The following is a 21,460-nucleotide window of genomic DNA, read 5'->3' on the forward strand; positions in this document are numbered from 1 at the left end:
GGCAGCCACGGCGGCGGCGGCAGCAGGAGCAGGCGCGGCGGCGGCGGCATCCCCGAGGCTCCCCGAGCTACCTTTCCCTCTCCCCGCCACTGACGCTCTCCGCCGCTAGAAGCGACCCGCGCCCGCGCCCGCCTCCCCCGCCCGCCCAGCCCCGGCCCGCAGCACCGCTACCTCCGCCAGCTTCGCCACCATCAGCACCACCTCCACCGCCACCGCCACTGCCGGCGGCGGCAGCAGCCATTTCATCTCCACAGAAACCAGACACAAAAACATGGCAGAAATGGAGAAAGAAGGGAGACCTCCGGAAAATAAACGGAGCAGGAAACCGGCTCACCCCGTGAAAAGGGAGATCAATGAGGAAATGAAGGTATTCTGGACCCCGGGGGCCGGGGAAACCGAGCTCGTCCTCGCGCCCGCTCCCTTTGGGCCGTTGTGTGCATTCGTGGGGGCACCGGGGCGCGCTTGTCAGTTTCTTAGGATGCCCTGAACGGCTCAGCTCCTCTTCCAGGTGCAAAGTAGAGGCTAACTCGCGGGCTGTGTCCCCGAAATTTGCCAGCCTCCGATAGGAGGGGGTGGGGGCGCCACGTAGTATTTCACCTTACACACCCCAGGTTGGCACAGATGCGTTTCAGGGGGAGGGCGCCAGGGGCCCAGGTGCTGGCGAAGAAGCTTTCTCGAGGGCGGTGTGGTTTTTCTCCCTCCTTCCGGAATCGTCCCTCGGACCCCTCCAAAGTTAAGAGCCTCCCGGCCGGCCGAGGCATCGCGGGAGAGTTCGATTCCACCCTCTCCACAGTTCAGCTCCCTTCCCGCTTCGCCCCAAGTCTCCAGCTGCGAGCGCCTAGCGGCTGTCAGTGCTCGGCAGCTGCGGCCGGGGCGGAGCGGTACTGGGCACCGTCCTGCTTGCCTGCGGGCTCGCCTGGCCCACCCCGCCCGCTCCTGACCATCGCTGCCTCCGCCTGCCCGCTTGTCCCTGCGTGGCTCACTTCCTAGGGAGGCAGACCCCGGCCATCCCTGGCGAGGGATAGCTGTCCGCGGGGCGGCCGGCCGGCCTTCGTAGGGTGCCTGCCCATTGTTCGGAAAGGCCAGCCCCGAGACCTCGGCGTGGCCGGGCTCCCTGCCAAGCCAGCGGTGCTCCAGAGGTGGCGAGCGCAGCACCGGGCGCTCCAGCTGTTCGCGTAGAAGCTGTTGCATAAGAACACAGTTCAGTTCCAGAGCCAACTCTGCGCCCCACTGCCTTATTTTCTGTGGTGTTGTTTTTTCCTTCCCCGAGCTAGGAATTTTGTGTTGATTCTCTCTTGATTTTTTAAAAATTATTTTTTATCCCCAGCTTTTTCTTAATAATGTGAGTTACCAAACAAGTAGTAAGTTTGCGTTTCGTAGTCATCTGCATAGACTTCTTCAGGACACTTAGTCAGATTTGGTTAAGTTTATATTTAAAAGACAAACCGGGTAAATGATATGCAACTAAGTCCTATTTATTGCGTTTTGACGTCTTTTTTGAAAAATTAGAATCAGTATATTCAATGGGAATGCCTTGCGTGTAGCCCATGCTTGGAAGAGAACACATGTATATACATCCTGTGTATCTATGTGTTAGATGCAAATGCGTAGCTTTTTCTTCTCGGAAATGTCAGTAGTATTCTAAATTTTGGGATTAGGGTTATATTTCTGGATAAGGGACTTAGTTCCTGCAAGTATGGTAATACAGTATCAGTCCAAAGAAGAAATAAGGAAAATTTGCCTTGGAAATCAATGCCATTTCTTGTAATGGTCCACCATTGATTGCAATGATAGACAGTTTAAAAGGGAAAGAAATAAAGGGGGAAATAGACCAATGGAAGTCTTTATAAGGGTGGAATTTACTTTGCCATAATCAATCTTTCTTCTCACTTGCCCATCTTTCTTATCCTTTGTTTCCAGATTACTTTTCCTTTTTGTTTTAAATTGGGACTGGGACAAGAAGAGAGAGGTGAAGGCCCCTAGGAAATCCCAGCGTGTTCTGGCCCTTTAAAACGCTGTCTAACGTGATCTATATGGATGGCAGCTTTTAAGTTTCATAGGTTCTAGAATTACAAATTAGCTAATTTTAATCAAAACATGTGAAATGTTATCCTGGCTGAATATAAAGGCTGACTGTGCTCGATGCTTGGGGCTCGTGTTGTTGACTTTGGCTGCAGGCTCACTCCGTGGTTTGGGAGATAGTTGTCCTTCTACAGTATAACAGATGTTTGTCTGAACTGGTGAGGAAGAAACAAAAACAACATTGTCTGAAGGGGGAAAATTACACAATTTTTAGCCAATATGCAGGACTAAGTATGGAATTAAACTTGCTGTGCAGAATATACTCTTTAAAATGTTCTCTTTCTTCCAAATCACCATCCACTATTTGAAGTTTTAATCTTCATCATTTCAGTTCAGAGTAACATTAAATGAGAAGTTTTGCACAGCAAATAATTCAATTGCCTGTAGGATTGGTATTTTCTCTCTCGTTTGGAACAATGTGAGAGACTGCTGGCCAAATTTTTCAGTCATGTCCCTGCACAACAAGCCAGAATGTCTAGGGGAATTGTTTGGTAGGCATTCCTGTAATATAATAGCACCAAGAATTCTTATTTAAAAAGTGCTTTCTCAAAGTCAAAGGGTTGTTTTGATCTCATTAATATTTTCTGCTTTTAATGTGAATAACCGCAGCAACAAAACCCCTCCCCAAACCTCATGGCATTATTATCCCTCCAGCTCCCGGGAATGTGAAGTGTAGAGTAACATAACAAGTTGGTTGCCCTGTATAAAAATGTGTGCAACAAAATGTCACTGAGAACACAATGTGGCCTTGTGCAGCTTCATATCGGTGCCGCTGGAGCTGCCTGGCTGTGTTTGCCTTCTGAACGGCTTTCATCTGGACCAGTGTAAACTAAGCCCTGGTAAGTAATCACTGCCCGGCAGAAAGAAAGGAATGTATACAGCTAGCTCGGCCTAAGCTGTAAAAACGGAAACCTGAGCCCCCTCCTCGGATCACATATCAAGGCTTGAAGGTAGGGGAAATGAAAGGGGGAAAGAGGAGAGAGCAATGGAAAAGTCAGCCTGGGAAGTGGAGGCTCAGGAGGAGGCCCCCCTTGGGGAGATTTGGCCCAAGGATTAGGGAATTTTATCATGGTGTACAGTGACCTACTCAGGTTTCAACACTGGTTGGATCAAGTTGCTTCTCTGTGAGCTGAAAGAAAAGGGACTGGTGTGTATGTGATTTTTTTTTTTTCTCCTTCTAAAGGACATTGGTACAAGTGTCTATTTTAAGTACAGCAAATACAGGGTAGTGAGAATGAGAGACAAAATTGCCTCATCTCAGAGACTTCCTTCAAGGTTCCCTAATTGAGATAGTCACATATTTGTTTAAAAACGGCCAGAGAAGACAGACTGGCTGAGATTTAGCTGACACCAGTAATGGCATTGGAGATTGTCTTCATGTGGCTAGGAGCTAATGCTGGTTGCTGTTTCACTAGATCAGATATTGAGTTACATTTTCGTTATCACTGGTTTAATGTACATGGCAGTTGTAACAAACTTAAATTTGATACAATATAATCTTGTGTGTGAAAAATACATGACTTGGCTTGGCGTGCTTCTGGTGTACTTCAGTGAAAATATCTTCACGTAGGAACGTAGGAACGTTCGCTTCAATATGCTTCTTTATCTTCTTCCTTTCATTCTTTTCTTGATTTAAAAATAAGTGGCTATTTTGTTGTACTTACAAAGAGTATGCTTATTTAATTAGTGATTAGTAGAGAAGATTTTAAAAATCATGTAGCAATGCAATTTATATATTGCCTACTTTTGTTTTTTAAAGTGAATATTGGGAGTGTCTAATTTAATATGTCTCTGATATACTGTTGGCTCACATGTGTCTTAATAAATGGATGTCAGGAAGGAATTTCCACATATGAAAGAGTTAATTGGTTTCAGGTTCTGGAACATGGCAAATATAAAAACTAGTTTGTACTAGTGAATGTGTTAGCATAATTATATGTGTAAGTGTAAATAGTGCTATACTTAAGGACATTTATTTTGTGCATATCGATCTTAGCGAACAGCTCCTAAACAATAACAGAACTCAAAAAATCTAAACTCTAAGTAGAGAGAATGAGTCAGATTTTTATCTTTTAAAACTCTTTGACAAAGCCAGCATGATTATATCAAGCTCTCTGTCCTGGAAACTTTCCTAAATAAACCATAATTAATGTACTTACAATGTTTGGCTTCTTTATCAATTGCTAAACTACAGGATAATCTGTTAAATGTCACAGGGTCTCACCTTTGCTGAAGAAGGTTTCTGTCTATAAATAGTCTCAGTAAGTAATTTGTACCTAACATTATGCTCAGTCCTGATGCTTACAATCTGAGAGAGGCACATCTGTTAGAGTTTAGTAGGAAACTTACCACAGGATTTTCTAGTTTGGTTTCTGATGGTCTCTATTTGGCATTAGAAATGACCTGTGTCAGTTGCATACACAATACATCAAGTTGCAGAGTCCAGTGAGATAAATAGCTTGGTGTTTACCAAGCACAAAATCAGAGTGTGGATTGGAAAATAGAAATGTATAAGGTTGAAATTAACTCATTAATAAGTGGGAGTATTTTGAGTTTTGCTGCTGAAATGCCATCCTGGTGTCAAATGCAGTAAGTCTCAGGAGCTTAGAAAGTGGACTTGGAACCAGATCCCCCAAGGCATTCTTAAATTATGTCTTCCTTGCTAAACACGTAGCCTCAGGTGTGCAGTGCAGCAGGGCTGGGACTAATGTTGGCTGGGACACCACCCTTCTGCTTTGGAGCAGGTATAGAGGAATTACTAAGACTTGTTACAGTTGTCTTGTGCAGGGCTCCAGGCTGGACTTTATACAAGATAGTCCTGGGTGGGCTCGGGTAGTTACGGGTTTTGTAGGGTGCGAGCAGGTTCGGAGATAAGTCTCTTGCCCCATCTGTGAGCTGCTGAGTGTGATGTGCAGTATAGCATCCTTCTCTAAGCCGTCGACAGCTCACAGGTTCCAGAGACGAGGAAATGGAAAGGAACCACTCCACTTCCTCCCAGATCTGAAATAAACATTTGAACTAGAAGAAAATGAGTCTGACAGACTCATTCCCTTCTGTGTTTCCTGCCTCTGTGCTTGCCAAGCACTGCTCTGAGAAGCCAAGCCTTGCTCTCACTGTGTGAAAGACAGACTTAGAGAAACAAGAGGTAACACAGTTTTTAAAAGAAAGTAAAAAACAGGGTCTAAAAAAGGGCAAATATTAGTGAGTTCAAGGGACTTTCTAAAAAGGAGAGTTTCAGGATAATGTCTCATTAGGGTGAGAAAGCTTTTTATATCTTCTAAAAGAAATATCTTTATATTCTTCTTGCTCCTGACATATTAGAAGTAGTAGAAGAATTACAGAAATCCTTGAAGTCTAGAACTTCCTCTTGTGGACTGAGAATTCAGCCACATTCATACTCTCAAGTTAGTTGGATTATTGATTATTTTCCTGAAAGGAAAGGAATATTGCAGGATTGAAAGAGAAAAAAAATAGAGCACTGTGTTTCCGATAGTTCCAATTGAAACATCTAAAGATACATGACAGCATGTGGTGGGTGAGATTTACTGAATGTATATCATAGAACCTGTAGATGGATGGGTGTTAATATTTCTTATACAGCCAAAGGCCTGTGGTACTCTGTTCTGCTTTAGGCGCAGACAGGACAACAATGTAACAAGTCTTGGTAATTTGGGGGGGGTCAGTTCTGCAGCTGTGATAGGACACAGCTGCACACAGCTGTACACCTGCCATGCCTACCACAGTGTTAGCAGAAGGCCAGGCTCTTCAATACTGCAGCATTCATTTGACTCTTTTAGGACAGTTGATATCTTGGAAGCAGATTAAAATGTGAGTATGTGATTGCTTTATATCACAATGAGACAAAAATGCCATAAATTTTATATGTGGTAGCACATGATTTTGGTTTCATATGCTAATTATATAAGCATCTAGTTTTGAATGTATCAATAAGAGAACAAGAGTTTGATCTCAGATCTCCTTCTAGTGGAGTATTAGTGTTACATTCTCTGTGCTTAGTACTGCATTAAAATCATTGTGTTGCAGTAGATAACAATGCTGCAGAATGAACCAAAATGGAGCTCAGTAATGATCCTCAAAGGGTTTGAAGCTAGAAAGCTGTAGTTCAGGTGAAAACATCAGGGCTTAATGTGTAAGTCTGCATCAAACGTGTGAATCTGGCCATTGTTACTATTCTATGCATGTGGATGACTTTCTAATAGGTCATCTGTGGGGAGTGGCCTATCCTTACTGTACTACCTGATCCAATGGGATCATGAATGTGCCCATACTTTGTAATCTATGAGGGGTTCTTCAAATATTTCTTTTTGCACAATTTAAAGTTTACTTTATGATAAAGTAACCATAACCATACTGTGAAACTGACCCACTGGATCTGTGTTAAAAGAGACAATTTAGCCCTGGGCCAGCCTGTGAACACTACTAGAAACAGACTTCCAATAAACTTCACTTTTTACTTTGGAACTTGAACAAGTCTGTATCTATCTTCTGCAGATTCCTTTTCTTTATTAGTGACTCAAAAGATGCTTATTTACCTCAGAAGTCACTCAGAATATATAGAGATGACAAAGGAGAGAAAATATTTTCCCAACATAGCCATCATTTTATTATTCATCATTTTAACTAGCAGAGATACTAGCGTTTTCCCTACTGCCTTGTAAATTGTTCAGGATTGGGAGTTTCCCTTCCCTTTTAAATTATTTCTCATATGCTCTGCTTTTTGGATAATGCATGTCAGAATGTTTTGAAGTTAAGTAATGTAACTGACAGACTCCTTTTATTTTCATTAGGGCTGTGAATATGACTGTTACAGTTGTCTAGAGTGAGACTGTGTGTTAATTTTTAATTAAAACTAGTTTTCTATTTTTACAAAAATAATACAGACATGACAGAAATAGTAGAATAAGCAATAGAAATAAAAAGGAAAACAAAGCCTATAATTTTCCCACCCAGACACAATTACTGTCAACATTTTGATGTATGTCTTTCATGCCCTTTTCTATGTATGATATATAGTTTTTCAAAAAACAAAAATGATCTTATAGTGTACTAAATTTCCTTTTAAAACTCAATATATTGCTAATAGCTTTTCATAGCACTAGAAATTTACAGTGTATATTTTAGTGGTGAAATAGTATTCCATTATATAACTAAACTATAATTTATTTAACCAAGTCACTATTGTTTGACATTTAGTTTGTTTCTGAGAAAGCAACATGGAGATAAATATTCCTGAATGTGTATATTTCTTAACCTATTTTTAAAGAACAGTTTCTAAAAAGACTAGAAATAAAGTTATTGAGTAAAATGGTGCACAAATTTTTAAGCCTTTTAATACATAGAGCCAAATGTATCCTTTCTAAAAGTTATATCAATGTAAGTTCTTTCAGGACATGTGCTTTTTTTTTTTTTGGTGGAACTGGGGATTGAACTCAGGTCCTTGCGCTTGCCAGGGAAGCACTTATTTCACTGAGCCATCTCCCCGGCCCTCAATGTAAGTTCTTACTAATATGAGAGTACTCACTAATACCACATATAATTTTTTAAACTTTGAGTGCTTATTGTTAGAATCAGATTTTCCTGAATTTTGATCATTTCTATGTATTTATAATTTAAAAAATATTTCTGAATATATCCAAATGAATTAGCACATTTTGAGTATAAGTGTCAAACATTGTTCTGCGGAGGCATAACATGAAATAAAAGTTTTCCACCTTGAAGTAATTTAGAGATATTTGGGATAGATGAAATATTTTACAAGAACTGAGACTTGGAATGAAAATGGAATTGTGATTCTAGAGAAGGAGGCCAATATTGTCCCTCATTTGGGTAAATGGTTGGAAGCTCCTTGAATACTTCTTGCTATTTTGGGTAAGATACAGATTTGAAAACATACTGACATTCAGTTCCAAGACTTTTTTTTTTTTTTTTTTTTTTTTTTTTGCGGTACCAGGGATTGAACTCAGGACCTTGAGTTTGCCAGGCAGGCACTTATGCTGCTGAGCTATCTCCCTGAGCCCCTGTTCCAAGACTTAACATAAAAAAAAAATTAGGTGAGCCTACTTCTGTTTTAAAATTTATTTAATATTTCCAAAGTAAATAAAATCATCAGTCCTTTTTGAAGACTTTGAATACTTGTGTTGTAGAAATATTTTTAGAATTTTTGATTATTGCAATTTTTTTTTTTTTTTTGCGGAACCGGGGATTGAACTCAGGCCCTTGCGCTTGCCAGGGAAGCGCTTATTCCACTGAGCCATCTCCCTGGCCCGATTACTGCAATTTTGAAAGTGCCTTGAAGTCAACTATTCTTTACCTGGTGAAATGTTTAATTAAAAGTCATTTAGATTGAGCTTTCACATATGTGTAGTAGTTCTAGTAGAATAAGGAGGGAGTCTAGTGAGTGTCCTGGGAATTAAGATCTAGCAAGAGTAAGTTTTTTTAGTATAGAAAGAAGTCAGGGAGAGTGAAGAAGTAGCAAAATTTCCTTTTGACACTATTTTTCTATGATCCTTCACTTTATTTAAGTTTTTAATTCTCAGAAGAGAGCAGGCTTTCACACTAAATGCTTTCCTTGGGAGCCTTGGAGGTGAGAGGGAAATTAGGAAGTTGATGAAAAGGTAGGAGAATTAAATATTGTAAGTACAAAGGAGTCAGAGTAAAGTAAAAAACTGTAAAATGAGAAAATTCAATTTTAGTTGAATTTTCAAGGTTCCCTTATCTAATACAAGTAATTAAGGAAGAGCTAGGGATATAGCTCAGTGGCACAAGTGCCTGTTTGACAAGTGCAAGGTCCTGAGTTTGATTCCCAGTACTAAAAAAGAAAAAAGAACGAAGCAACAACAGGTAATTGAGGAGACTAGAACCCAGTGATCAAATCTGAAAGCAAGTGAAGTTTTAAAATTGGCAAACATGCCCTGAGTGACAAACTCCACTTATGATGTTGATATTCAATGATACTTTTTTTTGCTACTTTTTGGTTGGTTCAGGGATGTAACATCTTTGGCATTGGCTGACATGTTGGGCCATAATAATTTATAGTAGATAAAAACCCAGACTAAGAATCAGAAAGTGTTTCATTTTGACTTTCCTGGGTGATGCTTGTTTTTACCTTCATGACATTCTCATTTTTTTTTGTTGTAAAATAAGGGTGTTGCATAGACTTACCAAAAGTTTATCGTGGAAACCAAATACCTAACAGAGTTACTGAAAGGAATAAGAGAATTAAAGGATGTGGAAAAATTGCAAAGTGCTCAAAGAGTATTAGACATTATCATTATAGTTTTAGTGACCTATTTTCCAAACCTAGATTGGACCACATGGTATGAGAGAGGATTTTTGTGTCACTTCCAAGGGCAAGAGGCAGTCTGCAAAATGTAATTTGGGTGCCAAAATATTGAAATTTCTGGCACATTTTAATGGTTTATGGGAGCAGTGATAAAATATTTGAAATAATGACTGCTCAGTAAAATTCATGATGTGTGATCACTATAATTACGTAATTTCTTTGCAAAAGGTATTTTATTTTTTGTATAAGTAGAAGTTATTGGACTCCACAGAATCCTAAAGCTTGACGAAGCTATTAAGAGCATTTCAATTTCAGTTTCCTGTCCTAACTCTTCAGGAGAAATGCTAGGTAAAGTTTTTTTTGGGTGGGGAGAAACAAATCTCACAATTCCCCTTAGTGTAGAAACTTACCTTGTTAGTGAAGATCTTTACCTTAAAAATCCATCTTCCTTTTTAACTCTTATCACCTGTTCTCATCTTTTTAAAAAAAAATTTAAGGAGAGGGTAATTAATTAAATAATTAATTATTTGTTCTTTTTTTTTTATTTATTTGAGAGAGAGAGAGAGAGATAGAGAGAGAGAGAGAGAGGTGTGTGGCCAGCTCAGCCCACCAGGGGGCGGGCTGGCTGGCATGTGGTGCTGGGGATTGAACCGCTGTCCCCAATGCTTTGCCAAGCTTGTTCTAAGTAGGTGCTTTAGACCACTGAGCCATCTCTCCAGCCCCCTATTTGTTCCTTTTGAGACTGGGTTTCACTATGCAATTCAGGCTGGCTGCAACTCATTCACTTTATAGTTCAGGCTGGTCTCAAAGTCTCAGTGATCCATGTGCTTCAGTCTGTGGAGTGCTGGGATTACAGGTGTGCACCACCACACCAAAATGTAGGAGTAGCATTTATTTATTTATTTATTTATTTATTTATTTATTGGAGTAGCTTTTTAAATGATGCAAAAAAAAAAACTGATTAAAATAATTGTTGGAATTCTCTATCAGAAAGATTTGAAAAGCCTTATGGGACTTAAACATTTCTCTAGGAGTATGTTATATTCTTGGATGGGAACTGTAGAACTCCATTTCATTTCCTTTGTTTTAGTGTTATAATAAGTCCATATAATATTTATCATCAAACTCTACCTACAAATTTTAAAAATTAGTTACTCCTTGGAATTCTTTAGTTTCTTGATAAAGATTGTATACAATAGAGGTACTAGTCTATTTCTTCTGGCTCTATTATAAGGAACTTTGGTGTTCATTTTTCTTCTTTCATGAGCCTTTTGTGCAGGGTGGAAAGTTATGGTGTGAGCTTTTATAAGCCCTTTGTTCTCTGTTTTTGCAATCATATAGCAAAACATTAAAGTGTTTTTATTTGTAGTGACAAGAAAGGGAGTGTTTTAGAATTTATATTCCCTGACATTTATTGTAACTTGAAAATCATAGAATAGATCAGGTTCATAGTGATTGCTCCATTAAGTCTCTGAGTTTTCAGCAAAACCCTTGAACTAAACCGATGGACTTAAGATGCCCAAATAATATGAATTTGGTGTTAATAATCCAGTTGAGGCTGGGGAGATGGCTCAGTAGACTAAGTGTTTCCCTGGCAAGCGCAAGTTCAATCCCTGTTACAGAAAAAAAAAAAAAAATCCAGTCGAGGTTTCTGCTTTTATCCTAATATGTGAAACTTCTGGATCCCATTCCTAGGTTTGGTTGTGAAGGGCTGAATGGATTTGCAGTTGAAGTAAAACAAACTAATTTATATCCTTCCCTGGGAAGTTGATGCATGAATTATGCATTTGTAGCCTTTGTGTGACTTCAGAGGTTAGACAGAGCTAGAGAAAATAGTTCCTGATAGGAATGGTGTACAAAACTGGATACGATAGCCTGGAGTTGCTATGCAAAAGATTTTCTGTCTTGTTAATGTAGTTCTGTTAGAGATTGGAGCAAACAGCACACAGACCAATAAGATGGCTTGAATTTGGCTTTTAATGCTGTTGGAAATGGGTTTTTCAATACAAAGTGTAAGTTTCATCCTTGGAGATTTCTGCTGCCAGACCACTGATGGAAGACCTTGATTTGTGTGTGTAGGGAATGTCATTCTCCAGTCAGGCACTCAGCATAGTGAAAGAAATTAGGTGTTAGGGGAGAGTGATGCCTCATTAAAGGGGTCCCTTTTGATTGAGTGGAGCAGCATTTAGCTTAGTTCTCTTCAGTGTTATTCCTGAGGTTGCTGAGCTTATTATTCATATCGATCATATCATCTTTGTGCGTTCATGAAAAGAATGTCTATTTAATGTGGACATGATCAGCCATCAGAGAGAATAAATGCCTCACTAAAGCTTGATATGGCTGACTATTGGCCCTGTGAATGGTAAGACTGAATCAATCTGGCTAGATATATTTTTTAATTGCTGGTGCACTATACCATCCCAGATTGACCCAGTTGGAGCTCAGAGCTTAAGTGGGTACTAAAGTAAAGAAATGCAGCATCCTGTGGGTGGTTTGAAATGTCAGGTTTGTTTTTTGTGGAGTCAGTAGTGTAATATCTTTTATTTTTTCTGCAACCCATGATGAAATCTAAGTCATGAAATTCAAGAAAACATGGAACTCGTGCATTCAGGCTGGGCACACTTTGGCTTAGCTTTGCGCTTTGTTTCAGGTACATAAATTATATATCCCAGTGTAATTCAGAAATGACAGCTTCTGAGGAGAATAATAAAATATTCTTAGAACCACAGAGGTTAGGATATATAGATTTTCTATCCCAGTTTAGGAGGCTCAGGTTGCCCTGCCAAATAGGTGTTTAAAGCACATCCATGCATTAGGTCATTAACACACATAGTATTACATCTCATTTTCAGATCTAGCAACTGATAAGTTAATAACATAGTCACTTGATATAAGGTATTAAATCTGTCCAACTATACCCATTATTTCCAAACTTTGATGTATATAGTAACAGTAATAATACTTTATATTTACATATTGACTTATAATTCATAAAATAGTTTACACATTATCCAAAATCTATGCACTAGTAACCTTAATATTACTTGGTACTTTCATGTCATTTATGAGAAGACAATCATAATGACCTTTGAATTCACAGAGAAAGAGTTTGTCACTAATAAAATATATAAAGCAAATTATGCATAGACTTAAAAGATACTCTTGCAAGAGAGAAAATTAAAAACGAAGACCCTTGTAACCTATTCAGCTTTCTGTATGGTGAGTGGTTGACAATTGAGCAGTAATTTCTTTGTTGAGATTTTGCTTTATCTGAGATAAATGTTAAGAAACAATACCTTAGTCAGAAAGCAATTCTAATTTAAATTATTCTGAACCACAAAAAGGTTGATTGTTTTCTTTTTCAAAATCTTTTGTTAGCTATTTTTCATGCTTTACCTTTCAATATTTTTATATTAATGTGGGATATAAGCTTTGTAGAAGAATATGCTAAAATAGGACTTCCTATTCATAGGTAAAACTGACAAATACCTTTTTTTTAATCTTTAAATTGCAAATGTCTGAAGGCCTGTTATAATTGGATGCATCATTCTGTGATTTAAATGCATTACAATTTTTGAACGTGATTTGAAAAATGAACACCACTCTAGGGAAAGTGGGGCAGGGCTGGCATTAAATGGGGTTGGGCAAACAATTCTATTTATGTTTTCTTTTTGAATAGTTATTGATTATAGAAATAAGTAGGAGCTTATGCTTCTTTTTCAGAACTTTGCAGAAAACACCATGAATGAACTCCTTGGCTGGTATGGCTATGATAAGGTTGAATTAAAAGATGGTGAAGATATTGAATTCAGGAGCTACCCTGCAGATGGGGAGAGCCGGCAGCACATTTCTGTTCTCAAAGGTAATGACATTTAATGTTCTTTTGTTCATGCAAAAAAGGATTAACTATCTCAACCTGCCAGAATTGAGTTGCTTTGGGATTCATTTTTGTTGATTTTTGTCCATGGTTGATTTAAATATATATCCTCAGTAGCACTTGACTATAGAGCACAAGACTACAGAATATAAGAGCATAGCATAACGCAAAAATGGACATAGCTTAATCTCTTTCCAGACAAGGACTCAGGAACTTAAGTGTTATTGTCCTGTATATAAATTCATGGAAGAGACAGGGTTTCTTAACTTCTAGTTTCCTGATCCCTTTGCTATATCATCAGTTGTCAGAGATTGGGACTTTCTGCTAAATGCAATGTTAGGTTTACATTTCAGACTACATGAGAGACTCACTGTTAGGAATACTTACTTTTTTATGGGTGGAAATTCTAAAAGGAACCCATATTTCCATTGTATGTTTGAAATTTTCATTCTTCCTCTGCCCCATACTTTTGTATAGGGTCAGAAAAGTAGTAAAAGAGCAGTAGATGGTTATATCCTATGTTATTCTGTAAGAATTTTCATAAAGCCCAACTACATGGTAAAAATCAGAGAGGATTTGTCGAGCAGAATTTACACTAATTCTGCTAGAGAGCAGGAGGGCCAGATATCTGAGGGAGAAGCCTGTGTGAGTGCTGAAACTAAATTTGGAACAACAATTTGTTTGTAAAAGAGGAGGAACACGTGAAAAAGCAACATATTTATATAATTTAATAATTTCAATTTTAATAAAAACGAGTAAAATAAATCGTGCATCATCATTGGCAATTTGGTCAGTATTTGTGTTGCATTCGAAGATATTGGCATAAACTACCTGTTCAAGCATTTTATTTCTAGTCTTTAAGATAGTGCTTTTTCTTATGCCAAGCTGTGAAATGTAAATGAGCTGTCCTACAGGCATGTGGAATTGAATGTATGTGACAAATTTTATGTTAAGCTTGCTATGAAATTGTGCATCATGTTAGATGGTATCATCAATTTCACTGTAAATGAAAAATGCAAGTCATGAATTTATATTCTATAAACTAATAGCTCGTATAATACTTGGCCTAGGCAATAATCTTTGCCTCTGGGGAACATGGAAGGAAAATGCCATGGTATGCTATTAGACAGAGAAAGTTGTTTTCCATGGTTGAAGCTTTTCAAAAAATAGTTTTGGGGCCTGGGGAGATGGCTCAGTAGGATAAGTGCTTGACTGGCAAATGCAAGGATCTGAGTTCAATCCCCGGTTCTGCCAAAAAAAAAAAAAAAAAAAAGTTTTCGTACAGAAAATGCACAAACTTTATTTTCATTTTTGTTAATTTTTAATTGATACCAATACCTGATACAACAGATAGCACTTTACTTCTGAATTGTCTGCTTTTTTTCTCATTGATCTTTTGAGTGTGTTATGGTTATTGTTTATACTACAGTGAGACCTACTTAGTTCGAATGCTGGGGAGAATGCGTTAGGCTTTCCCCTTGGTAACTAGGAAGCAATGCTTGCCATATATCACTTTGTACATGAAAAAGGTTAATTGCCTCTCAATTTTCTATGGGAACTTAGAGTGCTAAAATTCATCACCGTGATTCAACTGGGATATTAACTATCATAGTAGAGCAAATTTAAAGGAGTTGATTGGAAATTCATGGTAGCTAGATCAAAAAGCTCTAAGATGGACTGTGAAATTCTGGTAAATTATTTAAGGTTTGTAAGGAAAAATTTGTTCTATTACATGATTCTTTTATGTGAGGAAAGTTTTAAATCTACTAAATAAGTTCTTTTGTTATTGAATATATTTTTCTTTTTTTACAGAAAATTCTTTGCCAAAACCCAAATTACCTGAGGACAGTGTTATTTCACCATACAATATAAGCACAGGCTATTCAGGGCTTGCCACTGGAAATGGACTCAGTGACTCACCTGCAGGATCAAAGGATCATGGCAATGTGCCCATTATTGTACCTTTAATTCCTCCACCTTTCATAAAGCCACCAGCAGGTAAATACTACTGAGGTTTCCAGTGATAAGGATTCATGGACGTTTGTATTGACTATCTTATGAATAATTGTTAAAATCTTTAAAAAGAAGGTAAAGCTTGTTTTAGGAACTTGGGACATAAGAAATGTTAGCATGTGTCATTTCAAGTATTATTGCTGTAGGAGGAAAATTTCCGTATCTACTACTCTTAGTCTATAAACTTTTAATTGAGTATAAACTTTTTCTCTCACCAGATTCTCTAAAGTCACCAATTAAGAAAAGGATTAAATAGTCCTTGAAAAATTATATACAATGATTAGTTAGTAAGAAAAAAAAAAGTAACTGGTTGAACTGGGTGGTGAATAAGCAGGGCCAGGTCTCCTGGAGTTTCTGCAGAAAGGGTAGTTTTATGAAAGGACAGGTGGTAGACATAGTCCTCAACATACCTTCCTTCAACTCCATTCAGGAAACAAGCTACATTATGCATTATTTCCACAGACTTCCTTCTAGCTCCTGGAAAGCTGTCCTTTAGAGCTTAAAATATTAGAGATCTGGATTTCACTTGGATGAAAATGTAAGCAGTGCTTTTATATTTTCAGAAAATCACATGGCAGTGTTTTAGAACTAGATGGCAATGGACTGAGTATTATGATATAGCAAGCTCAGCTACAGATATGTTTCACATACAGCAAGAAGTTAAGTAATATTTTACTTGGCCTGCTGCAAAATGTTGGAATTATGCTAGAAGGCCTAATGTGACACTGGTTATTTTTCTGTGTATAGAACCTAACAATAATAAACTCTGAGTTCCAGTAGTAGTAGTTATTGTAATATCCGAAAGTTAATGTTGTGTTTTTATTAGGAAAGATAGGTATTTGCTTATGTTTCCATAAACTGTAAAGAAATTGTAGGTGAAGTTCCAAGGCTTATATTATAGATGCATTTACATTGTAATCCAAGCATTGCTCACATTTCTCTTCATGTTTATGGCCACATTCTCAGCTTGGTCTTCTACAGTTTAGAGGTAAATTGAGATTCTTAGGTAGGTCATCAAGATCTACTTACCTATTAAAGTAATTTATAATTGTGTTTGTCTACTAATTACTAATATACTTGGTAGTTTATATAAAGTTTTCCTTATTGATGTTCCTATTTTCCTTTCATGATTGCTTTGTGAGGACACAAATTTACATCCAAAGCATCAAAGACATTTTATTTAGATAGGCAATTGAGGGGGGAAAGTGACTTACTTTGTAAATGTTGAGTTTCTGTTTGAATGTATGTTCCGTGGTTTAGGTGAAGGGTGATGATGATGAGGGTATCAATGAGATATATGGCTAAGTGAGAAGAAAATGTGCTTCAGGTTTAGAAACATTGGGTTCAGATTGAGGTGTCCACTGAGTAGCTCTGTGAACATGGACAAGTTACATCCTCTCTCCTTTCACTCCCCATCTGTAAAATGGCAGTCCCAGTGTTTCTTATGGAGTAGTTGTGGAGATGAGAAATGTATGAAAAACACCTAGCATAGTGCCTGGCACACAAAGATCGTTTAGCAAGCACCATACCTTTTTTTTTTTTGCCCTACAGTCATCATGCATGTAGTTTGTGCATAAAAAAGTGTGCATCTTAATGCAAATTTTTCTCTAAGCTTTATTTGAGCAAAGCAGACAGCTTTAGAAATTAACATAGTTGAGGCTAACATGAGTTTGCCACGCCAAAAAAAACCTGCCCTGGAGTTTCCTGCTGAGCCAGCCACGTGGAATTCAAGCACACAGCTCTTATTTAACTCTAATTCCACATCAGATCAGGAAATAAATATGCAAAGGGACAGAGGCCAAAAATTGAGTCTTGGAAGTCTTAGACATAGGAACACTGAGGAATTAGAAGCCAGAATAACTAAACACCAGTGGTTTTATGCTGTCTTCCATGGAACTCCAAGGCACTCATCTGTGGAAAACAAAAAGTAGGGAAGGATGTGTTTAATTTTCTGTGTCTTCTCAAACCTTGATTCTGTCCATATTCTGTCCAACCCCCACTGAGGGTTCTAGATAACAACAGGAAGATACAGGAAGGTTCTCTGCTTTCTAGGAGTTTGCTTTATCATAGCTACAGAACCCTGCTATTGGAGTAGGAAGGCAGTCAGATAATATATAAACTAATAGATGTGGCTGTGTTCCCATATAATATTATTGACAAAAAGGCAATGGGCAGGGTTTTGCCTTGACCCTAGTTTGCTGATGCTTGTGCTAGGGTAAAATAAGCCAAGTCTCATAATAACAGGAAGATGAATTGAGTTTCAGTCAGGCTGTGGACTTGGCAAGGTGTTCTGTGTAATATTGTAAAGAGGGAACAGAAACAGTAGGAAAATAGTGTTTTGTTTTTTTTTTTAACTGGTTTTCAGGATATGTCATGAACACTGGCATGCTAATATTTGTTGAATAAATGACTGATACTCAAATTTTGTTGCACAAATGTAAGACGAATGGCTCACGGAAAATGTTAATATTTTGTCTGGGTTAGTCACAACCTATCTGACCTTGACCACAGTTTGTTTGTTTGCTTTCTTTCTTTCTTTCTTTCTTTCTTTCTTTCATTCATTCATTCATTCATTCATGTATTTAGTACAGGGTCTGTAGGATCTCACTACACAGATCGGACTTGTAGTGATCCTCCTGTTTTCAGCCTCCCAAGCTAGGATTATAGGTGTGCACAGTCTCAGTAGGGGTCTCAGCATGCCCCAGGGGTGGGGCCGGCAGGGATCGGTGGGGATCAAAACCCAGTCCCTGCATCTGCCTAAGCAGGCGCTTTAATCTGCTAAGCTATCTGGCCGGTCCTAGTTTTCTTGACAGTAAAGTGAGGATTCCATTGTTATTAACTATCTATGGAAAAGTCAAGTCCACACATGATCCAAAAGCTTCCATTTAGTTAATCATTTCAATTCTTTCTTTGCTAAAATTTGAATGAAACATTTAGAAGTAGAAAAATAAATTCCAAAGTCATAAATCAATTTTGTAATTTAAAAAACAATACAGAGGAGGGATAGTAGCATGCCTGTATTTCTACCTACTTGGAAGACTGAGACTGGAGGATCCCAAATTCAAGACCAACATGGGCAATTTAGTCAGACCCTGTCTCAAACTAAAAAGAGGCTGAGTTTAGCTCAGTGGTAGACTACTGATCTAATGTGGAAAGTCCTGTGTTCAATCCATACTTTGCTAAAATTTGTACCAGAATTTTTATTCAAGGCAATCAAATTGAGGTACACCACCTGTCAGTATTCTAAACATATATAGGTTGGTATGCATTCTTGAGGGGAACTGATATGGGTCAGTGGCCAGAGGATAATGAACCCCTGCTAAAGCCCCTGAATAGTTTACAAGTTTTAGGATAAGGAAGATGAGGATGGTATGTATCCTCTGGATTACTGTGTTAGAGTTCAAATCACTTCTGTTGTACTATAAACTAGCTATGCTAATGCTAAGAAGAATGCCTTAGATTTGTATTAAATCATTTATAGTTTGTGAAACTCACCCATATTCTTTAATTTTGTATTTATAGTAACTATGAGAAATAGTATGTCAGATACCATTAAATAAGGAATTGAAGCTCAAACAGGTTGCATAGCTTTTTCAAGGTCATGTGGCTTCTAACCATTTGAGCCAAGACAACTACTAGATCTTCTGGCTCATAGTTCAATGAATATTCTTTTTACTACAAGTTGTCTTTTTAACCTGTTCAACAAAATTTTGCCAGGCTTTATCAGAATAATAATGCTTTTCCATGTAGTATATCCTGGTGACAGGATATATAATTTCTTTCTGCAAAAGGCTATTTTGAAAGTCTATGTTTTGGGGGGAGGCCGCTCTAACTCTGAGACTCTGTGGGGTTAAGGGCCTGTTCCTAGGTAGGTTTTCAAGTGCTTACCAATGTGAGGCAATTGCTTCTCTTCTGGGGTACCAGAGGGTTCTATGTGGCCAGACACTGGTTCCTGGGAGTGTTTCATGCGCTCAGGCAGACTCCCCACTGGATCCAGTCCATGTTTTGGCAGCTAGAGGGCCCAGTGGAATACTTGTGATTGGGAACACACTGACACCACATTTGCTTGGATTTCCATTCCTTTTGCACAGCTGCGTACAGAAGTGTGGGTGTAGCTTACTTCTGGGCCCAGGGAACTGTTCTTCTGGCCCTGTCTCCCCCCGCCCCCCCCCAAGAAGGAGAGCTTCTTGTATTTTGATGATCATCACGGCATTGATCTTGCTGCGGCCACACGTTTGTGTCCATCTTCCAAGGCTGAGCTGTCCTTGCCCCCTCAGAAACAGCCCCTGGTCCTTGGTGTACCGTTTGTGATATTGCAGGGGTTACTATGGTAATAGACTTGTTATAAACACAGGATAATAGCCATGATCTTGCTTTTCTTTTTTTTTTTTCCCCATGCAGGGAAGGGAATCACTATGATCCTTAAATAATAATCGCAGACTTCTCTGCAGAGTAGGAAGTGAGGAGAATGAGGCTGTAGAACTGCCACTTAAAAATCTGATATAAGTATATTAGAAAATAATAAAAAAGCACCGACCAATTCTTATCTTTTTATGTAAACATGCCTTCATGCTCTTAGTTTGAACAAATAGGAAAAACCTCTTTCTTTACTAATGAAAAAAAAATCATCATGAACATAATCTGAAGTAGTCACCCCCAAAAAACAACAAAATAATACAAAAAACCCCCCAACATATTAGCTAGAGTTTTGAAAGCATTGCTCAAGTGAACTGTCACTTTGTTGTATTTCTCATGTTAGAGATTTTGATATAATCTCAGCCCCTTTGGGACCTCATTTGAAAAGATTTGTACCCAGAAAGGGCTTGGGCATAGGTGCTGAGACTGTGCTGTAGTGTGTCTTCAGAGTGTGTTCCTGTTTGCCCCCCCAGGGTTGCTAGCCAAAGTAAAGCCTGAAGTGCATTTTTGACTAAAAAGTTTTACAAAGGCCTTCTAATGGTCTTTGTTGTTTTACTGGTATAGCAGCACTTGGCTTTACTGACTGGACCTCAGGCTTTTGCAGGGTTTGGGCAGGCTTGGGTCTCTATACCTTGTTAACCTCTGGTCAAAGGGATCAGGGGTTAGACTGTGACACTTGGCACCTAAAGCAAGCGATTTTTCTTCAAGTTGTAGGCTTGCTCCATGACATTTTACTCCCAAGAATTTTATTTATTTATCTATTAATCTATTTATTTGGGTTTTTTTTATACAGAGTCTTGCTTTGTAACCCACACTGACCTTGCACTTCTGGCCATCCTCCTGGGTGCTGGATTGCAGGCACATACCAGCTTACTCTTAAGAATTTTTTTTTTTTACTCTTAAGAATTTTTAAAAAATACCTATTGGTATAATTATTTTTGTTCATAAGGAAAGTTACACCAAATTTTTGTAGTGAGAACTTCACAGCTGCTGGAAATACTGTGTATCTAGGAAACCACATTGTAGATTGGAGTCTTTTGATAGGTTTTCCTAGAGGCTTACAACTTGCCTATTCTGAGTCCAGAATCCCTGTAAATCCCTGAATACTTTGAAATGAAATGAAATGTGAAAAAAAGGGAACATATTTCTTTCATTGCATTTATGTGGCAGCTTTGAATGAAATACCTTTTACTTCAGATGATAAAGTGCCCTTATTCATATTACCCACTATGTTCCCAAGGGTGGGGTAAAAGTTGGCTTCTTCCACACAGCATGCACAGGTTTGTGTGAACTAGATGAGGCCAATCTCCTAAGATTAGCTTGATTTTCTCTGTGCAGAAATGTCTTGCCTTTCTTTGAAAACAGCGGCCATTTCCTGTCTCCCAGGATGGTTAGCATTCAGTGAGCTTTCCCAGTTTATGTTCCTGCATAGTCATGGAAATATGATATATTTTTCAGGCAAATCTTGGAATTCCTCAGGGGTTATAAGAACTGGGCTCCAAGGAACCATTAGCTTAACTGAGAATATGGAAACACCCACATGATCTGTTGAGCTCTATGTATGTAGCTGAGTAACCCCCAGTTAATAAGCATGTTACTTTTTGGCTCTTATAATTCATACATGGAGCCGTTACTTGCAGGAAAGTACAAATCAGAATGTGGTTTGCATTATGGTCATTATTTATTTTATCTGTTATTCAACATTCTTGGGGCTTACATATGAATGATATATTCCAAATAGCCATTGAGAAAACAGGATTTAATCAAAA

The 21,460-nt window shown here is 38.4% G+C and overlaps 1 protein-coding gene across 3 annotated transcripts in view; it reads left to right on the plus strand.

The window, feature by feature from the left end:
• Positions 1-18: 18 nt before the first annotated feature.
• Positions 19-21,460, plus strand: part of Sobp (sine oculis binding protein homolog) — a 171,555-nt gene continuing 150,113 nt past the window's right edge. For 2 of the 3 annotated variants that reach the window (XM_023722352.1, XM_023722353.1), the window contains exons 1-3: positions 19-367; positions 13,109-13,247; positions 15,075-15,260. In XM_023722352.1, the coding sequence (XP_023578120.1) occupies positions 272-367; positions 13,109-13,247; positions 15,075-15,260 (421 nt within the window). In that variant the 5' untranslated portion in view covers positions 19-271. Of the gene's footprint in view, positions 368-2,838; positions 2,922-13,108; positions 13,248-15,074; positions 15,261-21,460 lie in introns of all 3 variants that reach the window. The other variant, XM_023722354.1, reaches the window with a different exon arrangement.

The sequence above is a fragment of the Octodon degus genome, unplaced genomic scaffold (genome assembly GCF_000260255.1).
Source record: "Octodon degus isolate 3935 unplaced genomic scaffold, OctDeg1.0 scaffold00090, whole genome shotgun sequence".
NCBI classification, from domain to species: Eukaryota; Metazoa; Chordata; class Mammalia; order Rodentia; family Octodontidae; genus Octodon; species Octodon degus.